This window comes from Pholcus phalangioides, unplaced genomic scaffold (genome assembly GCF_987345545.1).
Source record: "Pholcus phalangioides strain wild (caught in Gottingen) unplaced genomic scaffold, Ppha-v1.0 ptg000004l_1, whole genome shotgun sequence".
Taxonomy (NCBI): domain Eukaryota; kingdom Metazoa; phylum Arthropoda; class Arachnida; order Araneae; family Pholcidae; genus Pholcus; species Pholcus phalangioides.
The window spans coordinates 41,866,679-41,887,095 of record NW_028301597.1 but is presented as its reverse complement, the minus strand read 5'-3'; the positions used below and the strand labels follow the sequence as shown (position 1 = coordinate 41,887,095).

Here is a 20,417-nt window from a genome sequence, read left to right as displayed (position 1 = left end):
TCGTCCCGGATTTTACCCTCACAGCACTAAGGCAACGGGAGGGATAACGCGCACAGATGAAAAGCCAACTTTATATCATTTTATTTTTTTTCGGGATATTCCTTACCTGAAGTTTTACCGAAACAGAATTTGCTCCGGACGTTTTCCTTGCGAGAGATTGGAATCTACATACACGTGCTACCAATGCCGATAGATATATATATATATATATACACACACACACGTACAATGTAAGAAAACGCGATATCAAAGCCAAGCATGCAGCCCCTTCTTCAGATCCATTCCAAAAAGCCATATCATTCCTTTTCCACCGTGTACGTTTTTTCCCCTTTTGGTGTTATATCCGACATTTATGTCTCTGCTCGAGAGAAATCCCATGGTCCACTTGCATCTACGCGAGATCATATTGATTTCTTTCTTTTCCCTATCCTAGAGGAAAACCCATGAGGTGGATATTTGTAATACGTAGGAAAAATTCGGATCGGAATCAAAATGAAAATCAAAATTTTCATTGTAATCTCTAAAAACTGCTTTGCATAATTTAGTGAGAAAGACTCCCCACTAAAATCTGATTTTCTGAGAATAGCGGTGAAAAAATAAATAAGTATTTCTAATCAATAAATTGGTTTGATCAATATTAATTACATAAACTCTTAAAACTGCATATATAACTTATATTTCTCCGTAGTGGATAAATTTCATGAGTCTTCAGCAAGTCTATCGCGACAAAGGAACTTTGTTGAATGGATAAAAATATAATTATTGCATACGTCGTATGTGCCTTAGATTGACCTAGGTCTAGGTGAAGCCTCAAAAGAAGGACGGTGAGCAATAATAGTAAAGTCATGTGCTGCATGCAAGAAAAAAAAATATATATATTTCTAAAAAAGCATGGGTACCGCAAGCTAAAAATCATAATGGTGATTGCTTTGCTGTGCTTGATTTAAGAAGAAATCAAGCACAGAGAACCTAAAAAATATTATGTTTCTTGTTTTTCTTCAAAATATTGCATAATAACGTCCCCAAAACGCAAATACCACTAATTCCAAAATTGTGTTTTGTAAACATAAGTTATTTTGGAATAAAAAAGGAATGCCTCAGGGAACAGCACTTGGTTTCCCACTTTTCCAATCTATATCAATTTTAAAATTGCATGGTAGAGTATTGTCTCTTGTGAATGATACTGCTTTATGTGTTGAAAACAAACATTTTCATTTTATTATTAACGTTGAAGGTGATCCTAAACACACCAACCTGTGGCTAAAAAAGAATAAGTTACTTTCAAAAATTGAAGAAAAAAAGACTTATGTGTCTAAAAACTAGACACATTAAATCTGAAACCCAAATACTGTATCAATAAAATTGCACGTTTGTAAACATCTCTCCCCAAACTGCTATTGCAATCATAAAGAGTAAGGGAATACATCTATTCAGATGTGATTATACAAAACGATCTGGAATGGAATAGCCATTCAAACAATAAAAGAAGAAAACAAATTGCAGGATTATATAGATTAAGAAACCTTATTAGCCCAAAACTCCTGAAAACAGTTTTCCGTGCATGGATCCAATCAACTGTAACTCAAGCTATAACATTATATGGAGATGCTTACCACGATATCATCAAGAATTTAAAAACACAATCGTATAAAATGTAAAAAAATTCATAGCATACAATAATACAAAACCAGAAACTATAATACTTGATCTAAGGCAAATCGATGTGTATAAAATGATAATTTTCAAGGTTAAAAATTATAATTCCTTCGTTTCTCATAAATGAAAACGATGGAACCTCAAATAGATACAATTTCTTTTATTCAACTTCAAATACAAATAAACACCTCATTCAAAATTTGTAATAAAATCGGTAAAAAAATTATCCAACGTGATAATGAATAAACATCTCAAGGAAGAAAAACATTCTTATATTTACGAATTATATATGAAATTTAGGAATATTTTTCATTGAAAATGTAAATAGGCACATACGAAAAAAAAAATCTGAATTGATTTCTAAAAATCTCAAATAAATTACAGAACGATTACGTGCATATTCCGTAAAAAGAAAGACAGGTAAAACTGTCCAGCAACTGTGGACGGAGGCTTTGTTTCCTCCCCACATCTTTTGAAATCACAGGCTGTGGTCTCCTGCCCTTATGATACACTGGGCCCAAGTGCATTTTCTCTCTGATTAGGTTCGGTTATCAATTTTTAGTTAAATGTATTGTACGTTATATTGATTTGATAGCTGTCTGCATGTGGAGAACGACGCGAGTGAATTTGTACTTATAGCATGGAGGGGGGGGGGGCACTGCTATAAATCTTTGCTAACTTTTTACGACATAACCCTGCCTCTTTTGAGGTAACGGAAGTGAGTTGCTTTGCATCGGTCCTTGATTGTGTGTGCGGTCCTATCTATCTATCTACAGAGAGCGTTTTGTTGCTTATTGTAAAATTACAGAACTTGATTGAGTTCTAGGACGGACAGAACAAGTAACTAAGAGCTGCATAGTGTGTGGTTTTGTTTGTTTGTTTTATTTGATTTCCTTCGTACATATTTGTGTTGTAAAAGCTGTGTCTGTATGTGTTGGTTGTGTGTTTTAAAATTAAAAAAAAAAAATTACCTCTAGCTCTCAAACAAAAACTAATACATGCTTACGAGGTACGAAAGGAGCTGGCCATACGCAATTCCGTTCAGCGTTCATACATATGCTCTAAGGAAAGAAAATATGTATCCTGTAGCTAAATGGTAGAGCGCTCGACCGGACATTGAGAGGTTGGTGGTTCGATTTCCCACACAGAAATGTGAAGTTTCCTTCCGAATTCATCTTAATTTCTTCTTTGTTATCCGGTCCTTCGTGCTTCGTATGAACAAAGGTGAGTGACATCGTTACTCTTCTCTCCATTGCATAAGCTTGAAAGTTCACGAGTTATTGATTCAGGCAAATGTGTGATCCCTCGTACTAGAATTGTTATTAAACAAAAGCTTCCCGACATGTTTATTTTTTTGTCTTTAGTTAAATATTTCCGGACGTTGAAATAAACAGGTTTACAACCGAAAACATATCGTAAATATTTCACGTTTATCCCCACAGACAAAACACATCTCAAGATAAACGCGTACCGTTTTTTACATATTAAATGAGACGATCTTTTCGAGCGAAGCGTAAAATCACGATTTCTTCACTCTTATTTTTGTTTACTTCATGCAACTTCAATATCTTTGAAAGCCTTTTTTTCTTTAACATCTTGTGTTATATATAAGCCGACAGTTTATACAGAAATTGATGTAACATGGGAAGAAATGGCTACTGCATTTCGTGTATGGGAACAGAAATCCCATCATGTGCGCAACCGGAAATAAAACGAGGCCGGACAAAGAAACTCATCTCAAAGAATCCCTGTCATTTTCCTCGCAGGATCCCTTGCGGTGTTCGGCAAAAGTCCAGAACAAATGTCAGTCATTTCTTTTTCAAGCTCTTTTATCTTTTTTTCCCCCCTTCTTCTCCTAGATAGATCCATATATGTTGAGAATCGTGATATGAGCAGCCACATTCCTGTTTCCTCATCTCTCGTCTTGTCCATATAATTCTTTTATATATATTTATTCCATTTTTTTTTTTTCCTTTCCGACTCTGTGTCGTCGTCACTAACGTCATGAGTTACGGGTGCCCGGCTCATTCCTGAGATTGTGTCATGTCCGATGGCTCCGGGAGGAAAAGTTACCTGACATATTTAGTGGCCTACGGAACTACTGGTGCATGTCTGGGGCGGACGAAGCCAATATCTGCCGAGAAACATCGTGTGTTATATATATATCTGGGTTTGTAGAAGAACTACATTAAATGAGCATCGAGGAGGGTCACAAAGAATTTAGTGTTTGCTCAGCTACGTTCTGTTGTATCAAAAAAAAGACGAAAGAACGATAAAACGATGAACAGTCACCTCTCGTTGTAATGGCCATGCGTTATTGTAACGACATTAAAATCATTATGTGTGATGACAGTTCTATTATTTCTCATCCTTCCCATGCCATTTCCCATCCAGCATACGACCTACAATCGAATAATTCAATCGTCCTTTAATTGACTGAATTAAATGCAATTCAATCATAACACATCACTCACTTCACTTCTAAAATATAGATGGCGATACTGAAAAATCAAACACAACACTATATACGCACTCAGACTGTTAGAAGTACACCTCTGGTACAACTCACTTGGTAGTAAATCGCCCATAGATGGTGATAGACCTGAGTTGTACTCGGTTTGAAAGAGAGACAGAAAGATAATGAATTACAAAGACAATAATTAATTCCAATACAAATTCCTCATTCAACAGTGCTATGCTGCTTGCAAAGAAATGTGCTAAAATCCGTGTTTATCATTGCCAACATTGAATTTGGCATTGACTACTACTACTACTGAACCTAACACACTCATTACGTACACATTTCTCGGCGGAATTTCTGACGAATCGATGCGTGCCAGAGTGTTCTGGGGAAGGGGGGGGGGGGGTATGTGTGGTCCTAATTCATTTATGTTGTCAGAATTTTATGTGTGTTGCATGTCCTATTGGTTTTGCCATCTGACTTCGATATTTTGAAGTTGAAAATGGCAAATTGTGTTTATGGTCTGCCTGCTCTCTGCTGAGAGACTTTTCCAAAGCCGGCTGTTTGACCTTGACCTTTGATATTGAAGAATCCGATACATAGATAGAACCGTTCACAACCCCGGACTGCTTTAGGAAAATGGTGACTTTAGTCGAAAATTATAGTTAGGATGGAAGTTTTTGAAAAACTGAATAGAAACCCTTTCTCCGTCGTATAAATCGCATACTAATTAAGTTGAATGTGTTGCCAGAGGGGCTATCTATACTATTAATTCATTAGATTAATCGAAATGGATTCTTCATTTCATAACGAAATTTTCGTGAATAATACGATAATATCTATTGCGAGAGATTTCAAGCGTGGATAATGAAGAATATTCAAAAACTCCCATCAATGCAATGCGTGGGGATTCAATATTTAATAGAAACAGTAATTTACAAGCATAGTTTTGTAATTCCTGGTGAAAATATACTGATGAATACGCATGGTGTTTCACGAAGCGTGTTCGAAATGGATAATAAACTTCACGGATTATCCTCAAATTGAATAAAAACCTCAAATGATATGTTGTAACTGCGCGATCGTTTTTCCTTATTTACCCTGTCTTTCGAATTAGATCGCATATTGGTCGATAAAACAAGGCAATAATTTGATTTATTCTAAAATTTCATCAAAACTGTTACTCATAAAAACGCTTCAATGAAGAATATAAAAAACGGTAACTTGCAGAAGTTGACTCGTCAGAACAGTAAAACAATAACAAAGATTCAATCAGAAACATCATTCAAAATAGTTATCTCTTGAGCTGACAAATTCCAAATAGTTAGTGGTTTTGGATATTTTCCGTGACGTAATCAGTTTTTGAAGCGGTATAACTCCTTAATTATGGGTCAAACCAAAAAACGAAAAAAAAACAAAAACGCTTTTCCGTATTAGTTTTTCACAAGGAATTTCACAGTGTTTTTCACACAATTAGTTTTTTACACGTGTAGTTATTGGGAGGTCGATAGTATCCATCCTGTATATCAATAGCTCCGTTCACAAACGTGGCAACTCAAAATTCAATGTTTTGAGATGTTTTTTTTTTTTTAGCTGTACTTTGTATGAGAGCGAGTCTTTCATACAGACTTGCTTTGTATGAACCTGAGAGAGAGAGAGTGAGAGTCCGCTCAGATTTAACTGCAGTAGGGAGCGCGTGAGCAGAGTTGAGAGTTGCTGGTGTCAGCAATATGTAAGAAAATTTTTCTCCGTTGTCATAGCGTGCATAACTCACAAATGTAAATTTTTTGAGTTGTTAGCTTTCTGACCTGGGCCATCAATATACGTTTATCCTAACTAATTAATAGATATTTAAATGTTATGAGATGAATTAATTTCTACGAAACACATAAACATACAAATTTTACTGTATACAGACTGAAATTTTTATTTTTCCCAAATATCATCCAAAGAAAATAAAAATATCATGGTTGAAGTACCCTCTCTCTGCTTATATTTCTGCTATCATTTACTTAAATTTAAGAATCAACAGTAGAATTTATATTCCTTCCAGTCACTCTTCGTGAAACCCCAAGAAATTGCGCGTATTACAATAAACTGAGGTATAAAACAAATGGTGAAATATAAACGGACGCTTGTTTTTTTGCTTCTTTTTTAGATTACTTTAATTAATAGTGTTTGTATCAGGAAGCAAGAACGACATAAAGTAGTCAGACCGTAACTTTGAGAATGTCCAGATTAACATTAAGAAAAATTAATGAGTGGGAGTTCTCGTAAATTTCCATGAATTATTTACCGTAATTTCAAGAAATTCTTTAATTTTCCTGATACGAGAGACTCGAAAGTCATTTAAATTTTTGCGTTGAAAAAATAATCTTCACTTGTTGTCGCTCGATGGATTAGTAATTTATGTTGCACATTAGCCGTAAATATTTGATATCATTTCGAGTTTATACTGTTTAAGGTATCCGACTACGTTCGAGAGCACTTTTCTATAAAATGGTTGAGAAGTGAACTTTGATAACATTTTTTGATTGAAAGTGTCTTGAAATGATGGAAACAGTAACAAATTTAGGTCTCCCTATGTTATTTTCTATGAAAAATTCATTTTTATGTCAAATTTTAGGCAAAATTCACATAATATTCGAAACATGATTGCAAAAAATTTTTTGAATGAAATGTTTTGTGATTTTCACAGTGCATTTAGCTAGTGATATTACAGGTTATGAACCAAAATCTAAAGTATTGTGTGATATGCTCATAAGTTACACTCAAATACGTTAATGTACATGTGAATTTTTCGAAATTTCATCCAATATTTCGTCTATAAAACACAGTAATTCAAAAAGTATATGTGATAGACCTTAGATTTTGGTTCATAACCTCAACAATATATAATACAATATCATATTAAAATTTCGTAATGATACAGTGAGTTGATTTTCAGAAATCATGTCACAAACTCAAGTAAAATGTCAAAAATATCATTTTCTGTAAAACGCGTTTAAAGTTTTCATTCTTAAATTACTTGAGGTAGGGGAATGTTTGAAGTACTAAAATCCACCACTTTTGTACATCACACCTTGTTTCATTTCAGCGGTACGATTTTTATTCTTTCGAGCACCTCGAAGTTTTTTTCTAGCCATTTTCGTGGAAGGCAGTGAATGTCGTTTGGACTCTCTGATACGTTCAAAGTCAAAATCAATGAATTTTTCTGCTGTAAAAGAGCATTTGCTTATATTCAACTTATCCATAACTTGGCAAAGTCCTCTAAAACCATCATTGAATTTAATTACAGCAACATATGCTCCTAACTGAAGGGTTTGTAACTCAACAAACACATTTTTTGGTATTATCATCCAAATGACGTTATTGAAACTCTCATTTGCATTTTGAGTTAAACCATGTAAGCATTTACTCAATAGTTTTTTACTACAAAGTTTCAAATATGTAGGCTTTATAATATTTACAATGTTCTCTGGAAGACCATTTCCACTTTGCGTGAACTTTTTTCCTAAAGAAAGAGCCTTTTGGTACTTGCACCAGCTTTTTGGGCCTTTCGGACACTGTCCATGCATCGGCTTCTTTCTGGATGAACAGCAGTGAGCGAATGCTGCAATAGTTGCACTTTGCATCTTTTGAAAATTTCCTGCATTACTTCTGATGGCGATGCCATAATAGTTCTGCAATTTATTTATGAAATCATCTGTGAGTTTGCCTTTTCCACCGAGACCTTTTGTGGTGGCCTTCAGTTTACGTAAATGAGAACCAACTCTTTTCTGTATGTGACCAATACATTCAAACTTTTCTACTGAATTTTGACCATAAATATGCTTTACATTTTCGTAAGCTTTTGAGTCACCATCTCCAAAGTACTGATTGTAGTGCAATCCCCTGAGATGTTCAGAACGCTCGAATATTCTATACGTCCCAACTACTTCCATGTTGCCAGATGATCCTTTATGATTTGAACAAATATGCTCATGTTTTCTAGAGTTAGGATTCTTACAAATTCTGCAAAACTGTGACATGATTTCCACGTCCAAAATTTTACCAGTTTTGACAGATATAACGCTTACTATCCCATTCAATGACGAATAGCCCCGCCGCTGCCACGTTCCATCAACAGACACACCACAATCTTTGACATCATTTGTCGTCGCTGTTTCGCAATGACTTATCTCTGCTGCTGCATTCTTCATGGAATTAATGGCCACTTTTGTTACTGCATGCAGAATCTTTTTCTCTTGATATCTGAATGCTCGTTTTGAAAGGAACGAAGGTAAATTCAATGTGGAACATAAAACCTTTGCTGCTGACAAGCCTTTTCCAATTAGTCTGAGACCGTATATAAAGCGTGTATTTATCTCATTATTTTTGTTTTGCTTTGGTGTGCTTGAAAAACCTTTTGAAAATTGGCAGGTTTTACAGGAAATAGAAAAATTTGAGTTGAGACCAAACCTGGAATCTTCTATAAGAGACAGATTATTGGACAAGCATGTTGGACACAATAGCACAGAAACGACCGATAGCAACACTTCAATGTCAATAATTCTAAACCCTTGCAACTTTTCAGCATTCACATTTTTTGGAAATTCACAAACATTTTTAAGTTTTGAAGCACTAGCAGTTTCCACTCCGGTTTCCAAAGGCACACTTGGAGAAGTTTTTTTTCTTGCTGTTGACGAGCTCGAGCTGTACTGATTTCCAGCAAATTTACGCTTTAGAACACGAGTTCTGGCTCTTGCCATCGCCAAAAAACACGAATAAAGCTTTTAAATAATATAAATAAATTAAAAAAACGTGAAAAATGTAAGATATTGCTATAAAGAATGAGCAGATTCCCGTATAATGTGGTCACGAAAAATGTAAACAAAGATGTAAACAACCAGTTCAAGTTGGTAAAGTGTTGCCAGCTGCTAAAAAATATTTGTAGTGAAATATTTATTCTCTTCAGAAGAATAAAATAAATAACTCTAAAATTAATTTTGCTGGTTTTGATCAAAATAGACTGAAAACAATAGGTAAAACTCTGGATTTATAGCACTTCCGGTCCTTTAAATACCCACTTCCGGTTGTTAAAAGGACACACATCACTACACAAAAGTGGGCGTAACTCCAGTTCTAAGCGTCATATAAACAAAACAAGACCTGTTTTGAAATCGCAAAGAATGGGACTTTCATAAAAGACTTGAAAAGAAAAATCGATATTTTCTTCAAAAATGACGTTTTCAACGTAGTCGGATACCTTAAGATTCGGTCATTAGCAATTGCATTATTTTTTATTACGTCACTCAGTATGTTCTCGATATCATTTTTTTAAACACATTTAACTATAGAGATGGAAATTGATGTTCCAAAGGAAGTCTTGATATGTGAATAAAACACTTTTTTCATTATCAGGCCACAAAAGAGTAAAATTAACCATGTATGACTTCAAACATAAAAAAAAATGTCCTTCAAGAGTGAATGTTTGAAAAAGTAGAAGTTGTGAACTACTAGTGAAAATAACGAATAGTGGGGAACTGGTGGATTTCGTGAACATGTGTAACTGTGTTATTTGCATCTTCGATCATTCCAGCGGCATTGGCTAGATACCTCGCCTCCTTTAAAGCCTCTCATTTTAGTATGTACAAGGCCAGATATGTTGTAAAGGTAATTTCTTAATAGAGCACTTCCCCCCCCCCCCCCTATGCCTTACAGTTTACTCTCGCTGAAAATCGGAAGAAAATCCATTTCTTTAAAAAAAAAAGATATCGCATTCCACAGAAAACTCAAGTGATTTAAGCTATGTCGCTTGAAGAGTTAAGAGGATTCACTGAAAGAGCCTCCGAGACCGTTCAACCCTTTGGGAAAGAGAGCGCAACCATCCCAAGATGGTCTCTCTTGGTGGTCTGCGGTCATGTATGTCTGCCTGTAAGAGCTGCCTTAAAGTAAAATTGTCAAAGATTCTACTTTTTTTAAAATTTCAACTTCAACTTTTTTGCTACCAAGAAAACGAGTTAACTCGTTTTTCTAAGGACTATCTGAGTTATATGGAATAATCGCTTTTGAAATCTCAGCACTTTTTGCACCCATAGAAAGAGGTAGGGAGAAATTGCCATTTTTCATTCATCTATGTTTTACATCAGGCATTCTTCGTTTAGTGACAAAGATCGGACAGGTGATGGTAGTGCTAACACGTTATGTTTGCCTTTTAAACGTAATTACATGTATTTTTAGTTGTCATAATGCCCATTGTTAAACGGGGTTTTCGTTCACCAAATGATGCCTCCTCCGTGTTTGTCTAATGCAGTGTTTCCCAAAGTGAGCAATATCGCCTCCTGGTGTGCAATGCAATGGTACGGGGGGGGGGGGGGTTGATAGAAGCTACGGAGTTTACACAGAATCCTATAGGTTCACTTGAGTTGGGGGGGGGGCGATGAGAGAGGGAAAAATTCTGATGAAGGGGGCGATGGAACAAAAAGTTTGGGAAAGTATGGTCTAATGTGTCACGTACGGTGCCTTTGAATGTTTGGAATGTAAATGAATATTTTGAAAATTCGCAAGAAATTATTTTTTTGAAGATTCAGTAAATTTATAAAGATATATAAGTGGGACAGTCGGCATTTTTTTAATACGTGACTGACAACTCTTTTCATTTCTTCAAATTTATATATCACTGAACCAAATTTTCACATGCCTATTATACACCGCTGCGGCCTATACAACTTTGCTGAAGGTTATACGCCATTTTTGATTGCACACAAAAAAATTACGGCATCTGTCGTTTATCATCTTTTATCAAAAAATAAAATAAAATAAAAATAACGATTAAAATCAAAACCCAAAAATCACCGGTTATTGCATTAATATCAATTTCATCCATAGTTTATGTACAAAAAATAATAATAATAACCGTTTTAAAAGGCATTTAACCAAGTGTGCATTTCACTTCGGACACTATCCCTATAAATTCATGGAAGGAATAAACATCTCTTTAAGAAAAGCAAAAAAATAAAAATAAAACTATAATCTTTTCCGAGAAGCTAACACTTCATGAATGGCGTGAAGCGAAGCATATGCGATATGTTGAAAGTAAAAAGAAACATAGAAAAGGTCAAAAAGAAAATCCTTTTGAATAGGAAGAAGCAGCATTCACACAACACTCTGGAGCTACTCGACACAGATGTTGCTTCTCCATTTTTTCCCGTGACACCACCACTTCTTTCTACTTTGTGTGTGTGTGTTATACTTCTTCATGTACTGTTTTCTTCCGAAACTATCATGTTGCTCTTTAACTTTGAAGAGAAACTACGTCACGCGATCGCAAAACCGTTAAGTACGTTCCCCATAATATAATCTTCATGAAATGAAAACCGCGAGCGCATACCCAGAACTGCTATTGTGTATTTATTGGCGCTTTTTCCAGTGGCAGACACGTTTTATAACTAGTATTTATCTCACAATGTCACAGTACAACTGCAGAGTATTATTTTCGCAGACTTTATTCTTTCTTAGGTTTGAAATAAAACACTTTACCTCCCCAAACTCGATTGAATTTGAGAAGAGATTGAACGATGAATTGGAAATCTACGAGGAAGAATTAAATGGGTGCTACATGTTGGTGTGTGTGTATAGAAATTGCGTAACGAGACATTGTAAAATATTGTATAATTAATAGGGCTGATAAGATTAATCGATTGATCGGGATGGTTGATCGAGCATTTGTGTTAACCGCAGTTAAAAATTTTAGTAGAGTTAATCGACTAGGTAAATCCGATCAAAGAAAGTTCTTATTAACATTTTATAATTTCACTTGGTTTGTTTGACCAAACCGATTAAATGTTATGTTCCTGTTCAAAACATTTCAAGTATGTGACAGTATTTAAAAATATTTGAATCAATATTTTGATCAAGTTTATCGGCATGAGGAGACACAGCGTAAACTAGAGGATTTCTAAAATGTTACTGATAAAATAAAACCCCACAAGATCAAAGTTATAAGAAATTCCATGACTTGACAACAATGTTCAGCATCGTCCCCCTTATGCCAGAGACACGAATGTGTGGATTTTCAGTTTTAGATGGTTGGATCACTGAATTTGCACAGTTTTGTCAGAAACGCGTAAATGTGTAACCCCCCCCCTCCCCGCCTATCGAAACACTTTCTACAAAACACTTTAGGGAAACGACTTTCATAGAGTAAACTTTCAAAAAAGTCGTTTTCTAGAAATTCGCGCATTCCTGTTTCTGGCAAAGGGGGGGGGCGATATTGAATAGCTACAAGCTTGTGGCCTTTATTTGTAAATACACTGCTGGCCACCGTAAATACAACACCCTGAAGGAAGCATGCAAATAATATGAAATTTACAACATGCATTAGCGGAGGTGAGATATTCAAATGATTAGAATTTCAGCGCAGACGCACATCACGCGCGCCTGTGGCGCCACTTCAAAGCGCTATTTAAGGCTTGGAGATTTCGACGATTTGAAGTACGGCAATTGTGTTTTTCTTGTGGTTTTTTCAAAAAAAACGATCAATTATGCCTCGTAGAAAACAGCGATCATCTTTTGATCAAGTATCCGAGTTCGACAGAGGAAGGATAGTGGCCTACCGAGATTGTGGATTATCTTTCAGGGAAATCGGTACTCGTGTTGGACGAAACCAAATAACTGCAATGCGGATATGCGATCGTTGGATGCAGGAGGGTACGACGGACCGACGTGTTCGATCGCATCCACCTCAGTGCACCACTTCACGTGATGACAGGCGTATTGTGCGTATGGCAGTGACGATCGCTCAGCCACATCACGAACCATAGCACAGCACATTCAGTCTGTACCGCATCATCCAGTGTCTGCGCGTACCATTCGACGCCGTTTACAGCAGAGTGGTCTGTCCTCAAGACGTCCATTGCTTCGTCTACCCTTGACGCAGAACCACAGACGTGTCCGCCGCCAATGGTGCGATGAAAGAAGGATGTGGACGGCACAATGGAATGAAATTGTCTTTACTGACGAGTCACGCTTCTGTCTGCAACACCACGATGGTCGGATTCGAGTCTGGAGACACCGTGGAGAGAGGATGCTGAACAGCTGCGTTATGCACCGCCACACTGGTCCTGCATCGGGTATTATGGTATGGGGCGGTATTGGATATCACTCTCGCACTCCTCTAGTACGCATTGCCGGTACTTTAAAAAGCCAGCGCTACATCTCCGAGGTGTTGGAGCCAGTTGTCCTTCCTTACTTTCAGGGCTTGCCCACAGCCATATTTCAACAGGATAATGCGCGACCACACGTGGCACGCATTGTCCAAAGGTTCTTCGTCAATCGCCAGATTGAATTGCTTCCCTGGCCAGCTCGCTCTCCGGATCTTTCGCCGATAGAAAACATGTGGTCCATGGTTGCTCAACGATTGACCCAGATTACATCGCCAGCTGCCACACCAGATCAACTTTGGCAACGCGTGGAAGCTGCTTGGTCTGCTGTACCCCAAGAACACATCCAAAGTCTCTTTGAATCAATGCCGAGGCGTGTGGCAGTGGTGATCTCCAACAATGGCGGCTACTCTGGCTACTGATTTTGGCAGGAACCACACTTCACAGAAGTCTATAAATTTAATCATTTGATGCTTGGTCAACATGTTATCTACAAAATAAATATTGTTGCGATATCTCTTGTCTTTCTTGGTGTTGCAATTTGGGTGGCCAGCAGTGTATATGTCTATAATTATTTACACCAATTCAGTGAATAAATGCGTGAAATGAATAGAATATGTTTTTATTGCATAAATTAATGTTACACAGTTACCAGCACTACGTTTGCTATGAATGAATTTCATTTGAAAATTTTCGGTTAAAATTCGATTTTTTATTAACAAGTTAAAAATTGTAATCGGTTCCCTAATAATTAGAATCAATTTTATCAATGATATAAAAATATATATAAACTAATAAGGTTTCAATACGTCCCTTATTTCAGTGAAATATCTCAGTGTCACGAATTATAACTTAAAGGAAAGAAAAGTGAATAATTAAACCCTTGCAGGATGAATTGAGATTCGGATTATTCATTATACAGATGAGAAGTCCTGAACAGATTTTGAGAATTAATGACAAATCAACCAAGTGCCATAAAAAGGTATTGTTTCCTCCAAAATTGTAACCATGGCGTCCTCCTCCTAAGCAGATATGGACAACGCCATGCATAGGAGAAGTCTTCCGTGCGAAGCTCGTGACGTCACTGAAGAATTTTTTTCTCACCTACAGCTATTGGAAAAACTGAAAAAAGGGTAAAGATGGCGCATGCATCGGCCTGCTTTATTCAATGGCTATAGGTGGGATGGCATTTTCAGTGATGTCACGAGCTTCGCGCGGAGGCCTTCTGCTGTAGATGGCGTCGATATGGTCCGCCGCTCTGTGAAGAGATTATAGCAGGTGGTTGAAAAAGGCCTGGGCCATGTTGGAAAATGTGCGTGTATGCGTTGTGTAACTAACGTGAAATTTGTCACTGGGTAATACATGCTATAGTGCTGCCATCTTTTTTTCGAACTAATAATACTACTAAATGTGATGATTGATAACTTCATCGTTGTAGGCATGTTGCTGTCTGTAGCGAGACTTTTTAACGGGGAGATCGGATTCGCGCCTCAAAGTTGGGAACCACAGACAACCAACTTCAGCCGACCATCACTGCGGTGAGGTTCGAACCCGGGTCCTGGCGATGCGAGTCCGCCATTATGACCACTCGATCACCACAGCGGATTTAATATATGACCTACTTCACCAAACACCAACTCTGACCACATCACCATATTGCAATTTACTGCCATTAATGAGATGTGTTAGAAATGAAGGCGCTGCGTCTATCGGGGTGACCTGGAGTTGTTTTTGATAATAAACAAAACTTCACAAATTGATGTTGTAAAACAAAAAAAAAATTCGACATAACGCATAAAATGCACTATGAGCAGTACATAATTAATTTCCCATCACCTAAACCCCATTGAAATATTTTAATATCTCATAATAAGGACATATCAAATCGATATATCCCAGATTATTCTCAAATATATTCAAGAGTTACCCCAGTATCTTCGTTAACAGACGATATCGATTTCGATTCATTTGAATTCCGTTCGAATATTGAACCCTTAACCTCTTCGTTCTGGAGGTTCATGTACGTAGACCTCAGATTAAACAGTTTTAAATAATATATTTTATATATAAACACAATTATCACCACATATTCAGATACGGCAGTGGTTCTCAAACTTTTTTCATCCGCGGTTCCCTTGCCCCAATTCATGGTTCATCTATGGCTACCAAGAATAGTTTCATAAACTATCTTAACTCATAAAGAACCACTTTAAGTAATAGTCACACAAATCAGAGATTATCTCAAGCTCGCAGCGACGCCCCAAAGGAGCTGCGATGCACACTTTCAGAAACACTGATATACGAGGATCACAATGTTTTAAAAAAAAACAACTATTAAAAATAACAGCACACACGACCTGAAAATTCTCTCTAATTAATTACCTAAATTAATTAATTAGTATATATTCTACTAATAAATGAAATTTTCTCTTTTTTGGGCGGCAATTTTTAAATAAAATTAACACAAATAAATCCGGGGAACGAAATTTCTTCTTTACTATTTTTTTTCAGGACTAAAGAGTTATGATTGTCATCGAACATTTTATCATCATAAGTATGCCTATTATCATGACATAGAGTATGCCTGCATACTCTATGTCATGGTAATAATTTACATTTCTATGCCTGCATACTCTATGTCATGGATGCGCAAACTCCGACCCGCGGTTAAAATTCGCCCGCATTGGTGTTATATCCGGACCGCGAAAGATGTTCCGGTAGAAAATCAACAACATGATCTATGCAGAGACAGTATTTTTCCGGCCTGAAAAAACCGAGAATTTGAATTTTCTGGATGTTAATGCCGAAACTGATATTGGGAAAGAAAGGCGATTTGCCTCCTCCGGGAATCGAACCCGGATCCCCTTGAATACCGCGCAAGTGTGCTAACCAATGCACCAGAGGCACACTTTTCAATTCCTGATAGCACGCATTAGTAGCGTCAAGCGCTCAGTGGGGTCAGCAGCCTCACTTAACTACAGCAATATTCACCCCAGTTGGCGTTTTGTATGCAGAGACAGTATTTTTTCGGCCTGGCCGAATACGCTGAGAATTTGAATTTTCTGGAAGTTAATTCCGGATTCGAATGCCGAATTATTGGCCAAAATCTTAAAATTAGAGTAAGAGTGCCAATTATAGGCACAAAATTATCAAAAGCAAGCAATGTTATCATTTATAGCAAAAACCAATTGTCAAAGAGAAGTAGAGTGTCATTTATAAACAAAAAGAATTACCACAAACGTAAGTAAATTTGCTAAGTATAGATATTCAAATAGTCAAAAGTTTGTAAAGTTGCCAACTAAAATTGCTGAAAAGTCGCCGGTGACGTGAAATACATGGCTACTTCAAGACACAATTTATTAAAATGTTGTTCATAATGCAATGTATGTGATTATAATTAAAGTTCCCGTGTACCCTGAGTAGTTTCTCTCAAAAACTGCAATTGCTACCGCAGGGAGTCCCCCATCGAGGGGTTAACGCACAAACCTCTCGATGAGTATAAAAAAACAAGCCTGCCGTTCGGAATCGGCAATAAATTGTAGGTCCGGTTTAATTAGACCTCGTGTGCAGAAAATGACCGTGGTGCGACAAAAATGATCAAATGATCAAAAACTGCTTATCCGAATACAGCCAAATGTTTAGGATATCTTTATATCTTCAGTATACCGACATAGCTCAGACCAATGTAGAGCCTATTCTGGAGGATGTATTGCATTGAAACTTGGTATATATATGTATGCTTTATGGTCAAAATAAGACAAGAAATTCATTAAAAAAATGTCATTTTTTCAAATCATGGTTGAAAATTAAAAGTTTTACTTCGTAAATTTCTCTCTCATGGTCTCATTAAAATGTCCTTAAAATTTGGCTGTAATCCGATAAGCTGTTTTTGAGAAAAACTACTCAGAGTACGGAGACTTTAATTATAATCACCCTGTATATGTTATACGTTGTACAATATACCCATATGACTATAATTCAATATGGCAGAGCAATAATTATCATAATTTAATCTATAACTAATTAAAATAATCTTAATGCTTGAGGAAAAAAAAAGCAAGCAAACTTCGTTGACAACACGGAAAAAAACGACATATTTTATAAAACGGGTTTGGATGGCCAAAACTACTGGTCACAATCTACTCTACACGTATGTACAAGTTTCTGGCCCGAAAACTGAAAATGTTGTGCGCTCCTGGTCTATGTGGACGAAGTACCCGATCGGCCGATCAGAAAATTAGTGAAAAGCAATTGCACTTAAACAATCATAAAAGAAGGAGGAAGAACAAACATATTTTTCTTCCGCGAACATAGAAAAAACTCAAGTACTAAAGACAATAATTTACTTTGAAGAACACGCTAAAGTCAATGTTGGTCATTTACAAAGAAAATTTCTTAGCAACCAAAATACATTAATACATGTTTTTACTGCGTGAGTTCAACTAATTTTTTCGCATTTTGGAGTATAATCTATAGAGAATGTTTCAAACATTACAGAAAAACAAATGCTTGAAACGTTAAAAAATTTAAACTTTACAGCAAATGTTATAGTTTTTCATGAATATATCATGATCGCATGAATATAAAAGATAATAAGAAACGATTAGTGAAACAAGTTTAATTACTAATTAATTAAATTAAAATTTGTAGTAATAATCTTTGGAATCGAAACGAATATGGCAAGTTGGCCAGAAATATGTTTTATCAAAATTTAATATAAAATGAAAGTACATTAATACGTAATCAAGTGTATTGAAAAAGTGTTTCCGAATCATGAACGACAAAATTCACTAAAATAAAATTATATTGGAAATAAATAATTTTCTGACTTCTTTTTAGTTGTTAGTGGGATAGGCATATCTACCGTAATACCCTCTTAGAGGCGGCATACGATGTCTCGTGACCGCAGCAGTTTCAGGCTTCCTTGCGATTTTCCTCATTATTTCGCTCAACAGTTTAGGTCTGTTAGATAAAATCGTTATATGTTCGTCGCTCAAAACTTCAGGACTCTTGCTAATATATTCTACAGCACGCTGTCTCAAATCATGAGCTGAATGAACGTCAGCGTATAGCAACATAGTGGCAACATTATCAGCGTTCATATTGGAAATGAGATACTTTTCAGATTGTTTTTTCAGATCAGGAACATCATACTTGTCAGAAATCTGAAGAAGACTCATCGCGAAATCCTCACTAGAAATATATACTGTACCAGAATATAAATATTCCAGAAAGCGGCTTACTGTGCCATGATCGAAATCCGTGATGACGATTTCCTTGGTGGAATTTTCACGCATATTGCTGTTGAACATTGCAAGAAACACTGGGCAACGGCTTCCCAGAACGCTCTGATGTACTGGAACATCTCGACCGTTCACTTTCACTACAGCATCTGTGAATATTTTCTGTTGGAACATCATGAGCATGTCTTTCTTGAACTTTTCTTCTGATCCACTCGAGTGCATCTTGAGACGTGGCACGATCTCATTTTTTACAGCCGTTCTTAATGTGAAATCGCAGGTCAAGTTGACGTTGTTAACTTCCATTAATGGTTTTATTGCGATTTCGAATGGGACACTTAAAGTAAAATTGTGCTTCCATTGGTCGCTATATACCGAAACCCCGAAAGCTTTCACGTTCAAGGTAATGGCAGCTTCTAACGGAGGAGAATCCACGTCTTCGCGAATCATAAGAGAAACCGTGAGCCGAATGTTTCTCGGAAACCAATCGGACAGTTCAGCCGTTGCTTTCCATTTACTTTTCGACGGACACGTAGGAAACAATGGGCTGTTCAGAACAGAGTTTCTTTTCAGGGCCAATCGCCAGGTTCCGTTTATTTCTTCAACTCTCGAATCAAACGCTTTGTAATTACTACTAAAGTTTGGGATTGATAAACAGGTTTCTTCTTTTTGGAACGTGGAGGCAGCATTTCCTGACATTATAGTATATGGATTGCTTGAGATTTTTTAACCGAGATCCCAAGTTTGGTTGAGATCAAGAAACCGAAAACACACAAATCTAATAGCATGTAAGAGAATCACCTGATTGTGAGAAAGAGTTCAACAAAAAATAACGTACATATTTGCCTCACGAATATCACGCCAAATTCATAAATTAGATGTCAATGTATGAGAGTTTCTATTTCTTTCTTTATTTTACCATGGCTTCTTTGGCTGCATCACACGTCAAATATCGCATCTTTTGGTGTTAAGTGCTGAACCGTGATAATCGCTGCCAGTAGTCACACACAAATTCAGTTTCGTCTCTCGATATGATAAGAACAACTGATAAAAACACAAACAATGAAAAATTATCTCGCAAGAAGCAATAGGTGTACAGTCAATCGAGAATACAAGGCAAGTTGAAGACCGAGCTTTATCAGTGCTGATATTATGTGATAGAGAGTGAGTTGAACATCACGCATGTTATTGTGGATATTTTACCAGCGGTTCGAAATTGTAGCTCTTATTCCTGTAAATATATATAAATATATTTTATATTTGATCACAGATCTTATATCCAATAACTCGCAAAGCATGGCGATGTGGTATGCATAACATCTAGTTTGCTTTTATGAAGATGCAGTAGCATTTAGCCTCTCCAGCATGGACCAACTCAACTGAGTAAATGTCTTATATCCCTAGCGGAACAGAGCCAGGTCCCTGCTTGGTACTTCAGTAGCATTTAGCAACTCAGATGTACGCCACATAAACATGTACAATACTAATGTTTTTTTTTTAATTATAAGGGGTTCAATTAAGAATACTTGATCAACAAGGATAATCTGGGTTATATATAAGTTATATAACCCAGGGTTATTCAATATCACTTTCCATCATGATTATTGAAACACGTCTGAGTTTACGTAGGAATAAACAAATCAACGATAAATGCAAAAAAAAAAAAAAAAAAAAGAGGAAATGGAAAGAATTATCTCTCTCTCATAACCCAACTTCGACACACCATCAGTGCTGTTTTCAGAGGATATACATTGTATACAGGGTGGATACTATCGACCACCGAATAATTATGACGCTTGTGAAAAAATAATATGGAAAGTGTTTTCAGTTTTGTTGATTTGATCCATAATTAAGGAGTTACAACGCTTTGAAAATTGATGACGTCACTTCTAAATCCTGCCAAAGAGGGAGAAAACA

The 20,417-nt window shown here is 36.5% G+C and overlaps 1 protein-coding gene across 1 annotated transcript; it reads right to left on the bottom strand.

Annotated features, from left to right (window-relative positions):
- Positions 1-17,589: 17,589 nt before the first annotated feature.
- On the bottom strand, positions 17,590-19,466 carry LOC149087598 (protein maternal effect lethal 26-like). The gene has a single exon (XM_089231528.1). The coding sequence runs from the start codon at positions 19,197-19,199 to the stop codon at positions 18,096-18,098; it is 1,104 nt and encodes a 367-aa protein (XP_089087654.1). The 5' UTR covers positions 19,200-19,466; the 3' UTR covers positions 17,590-18,095.
- Positions 19,467-20,417: the final 951 nt, after the last annotated feature.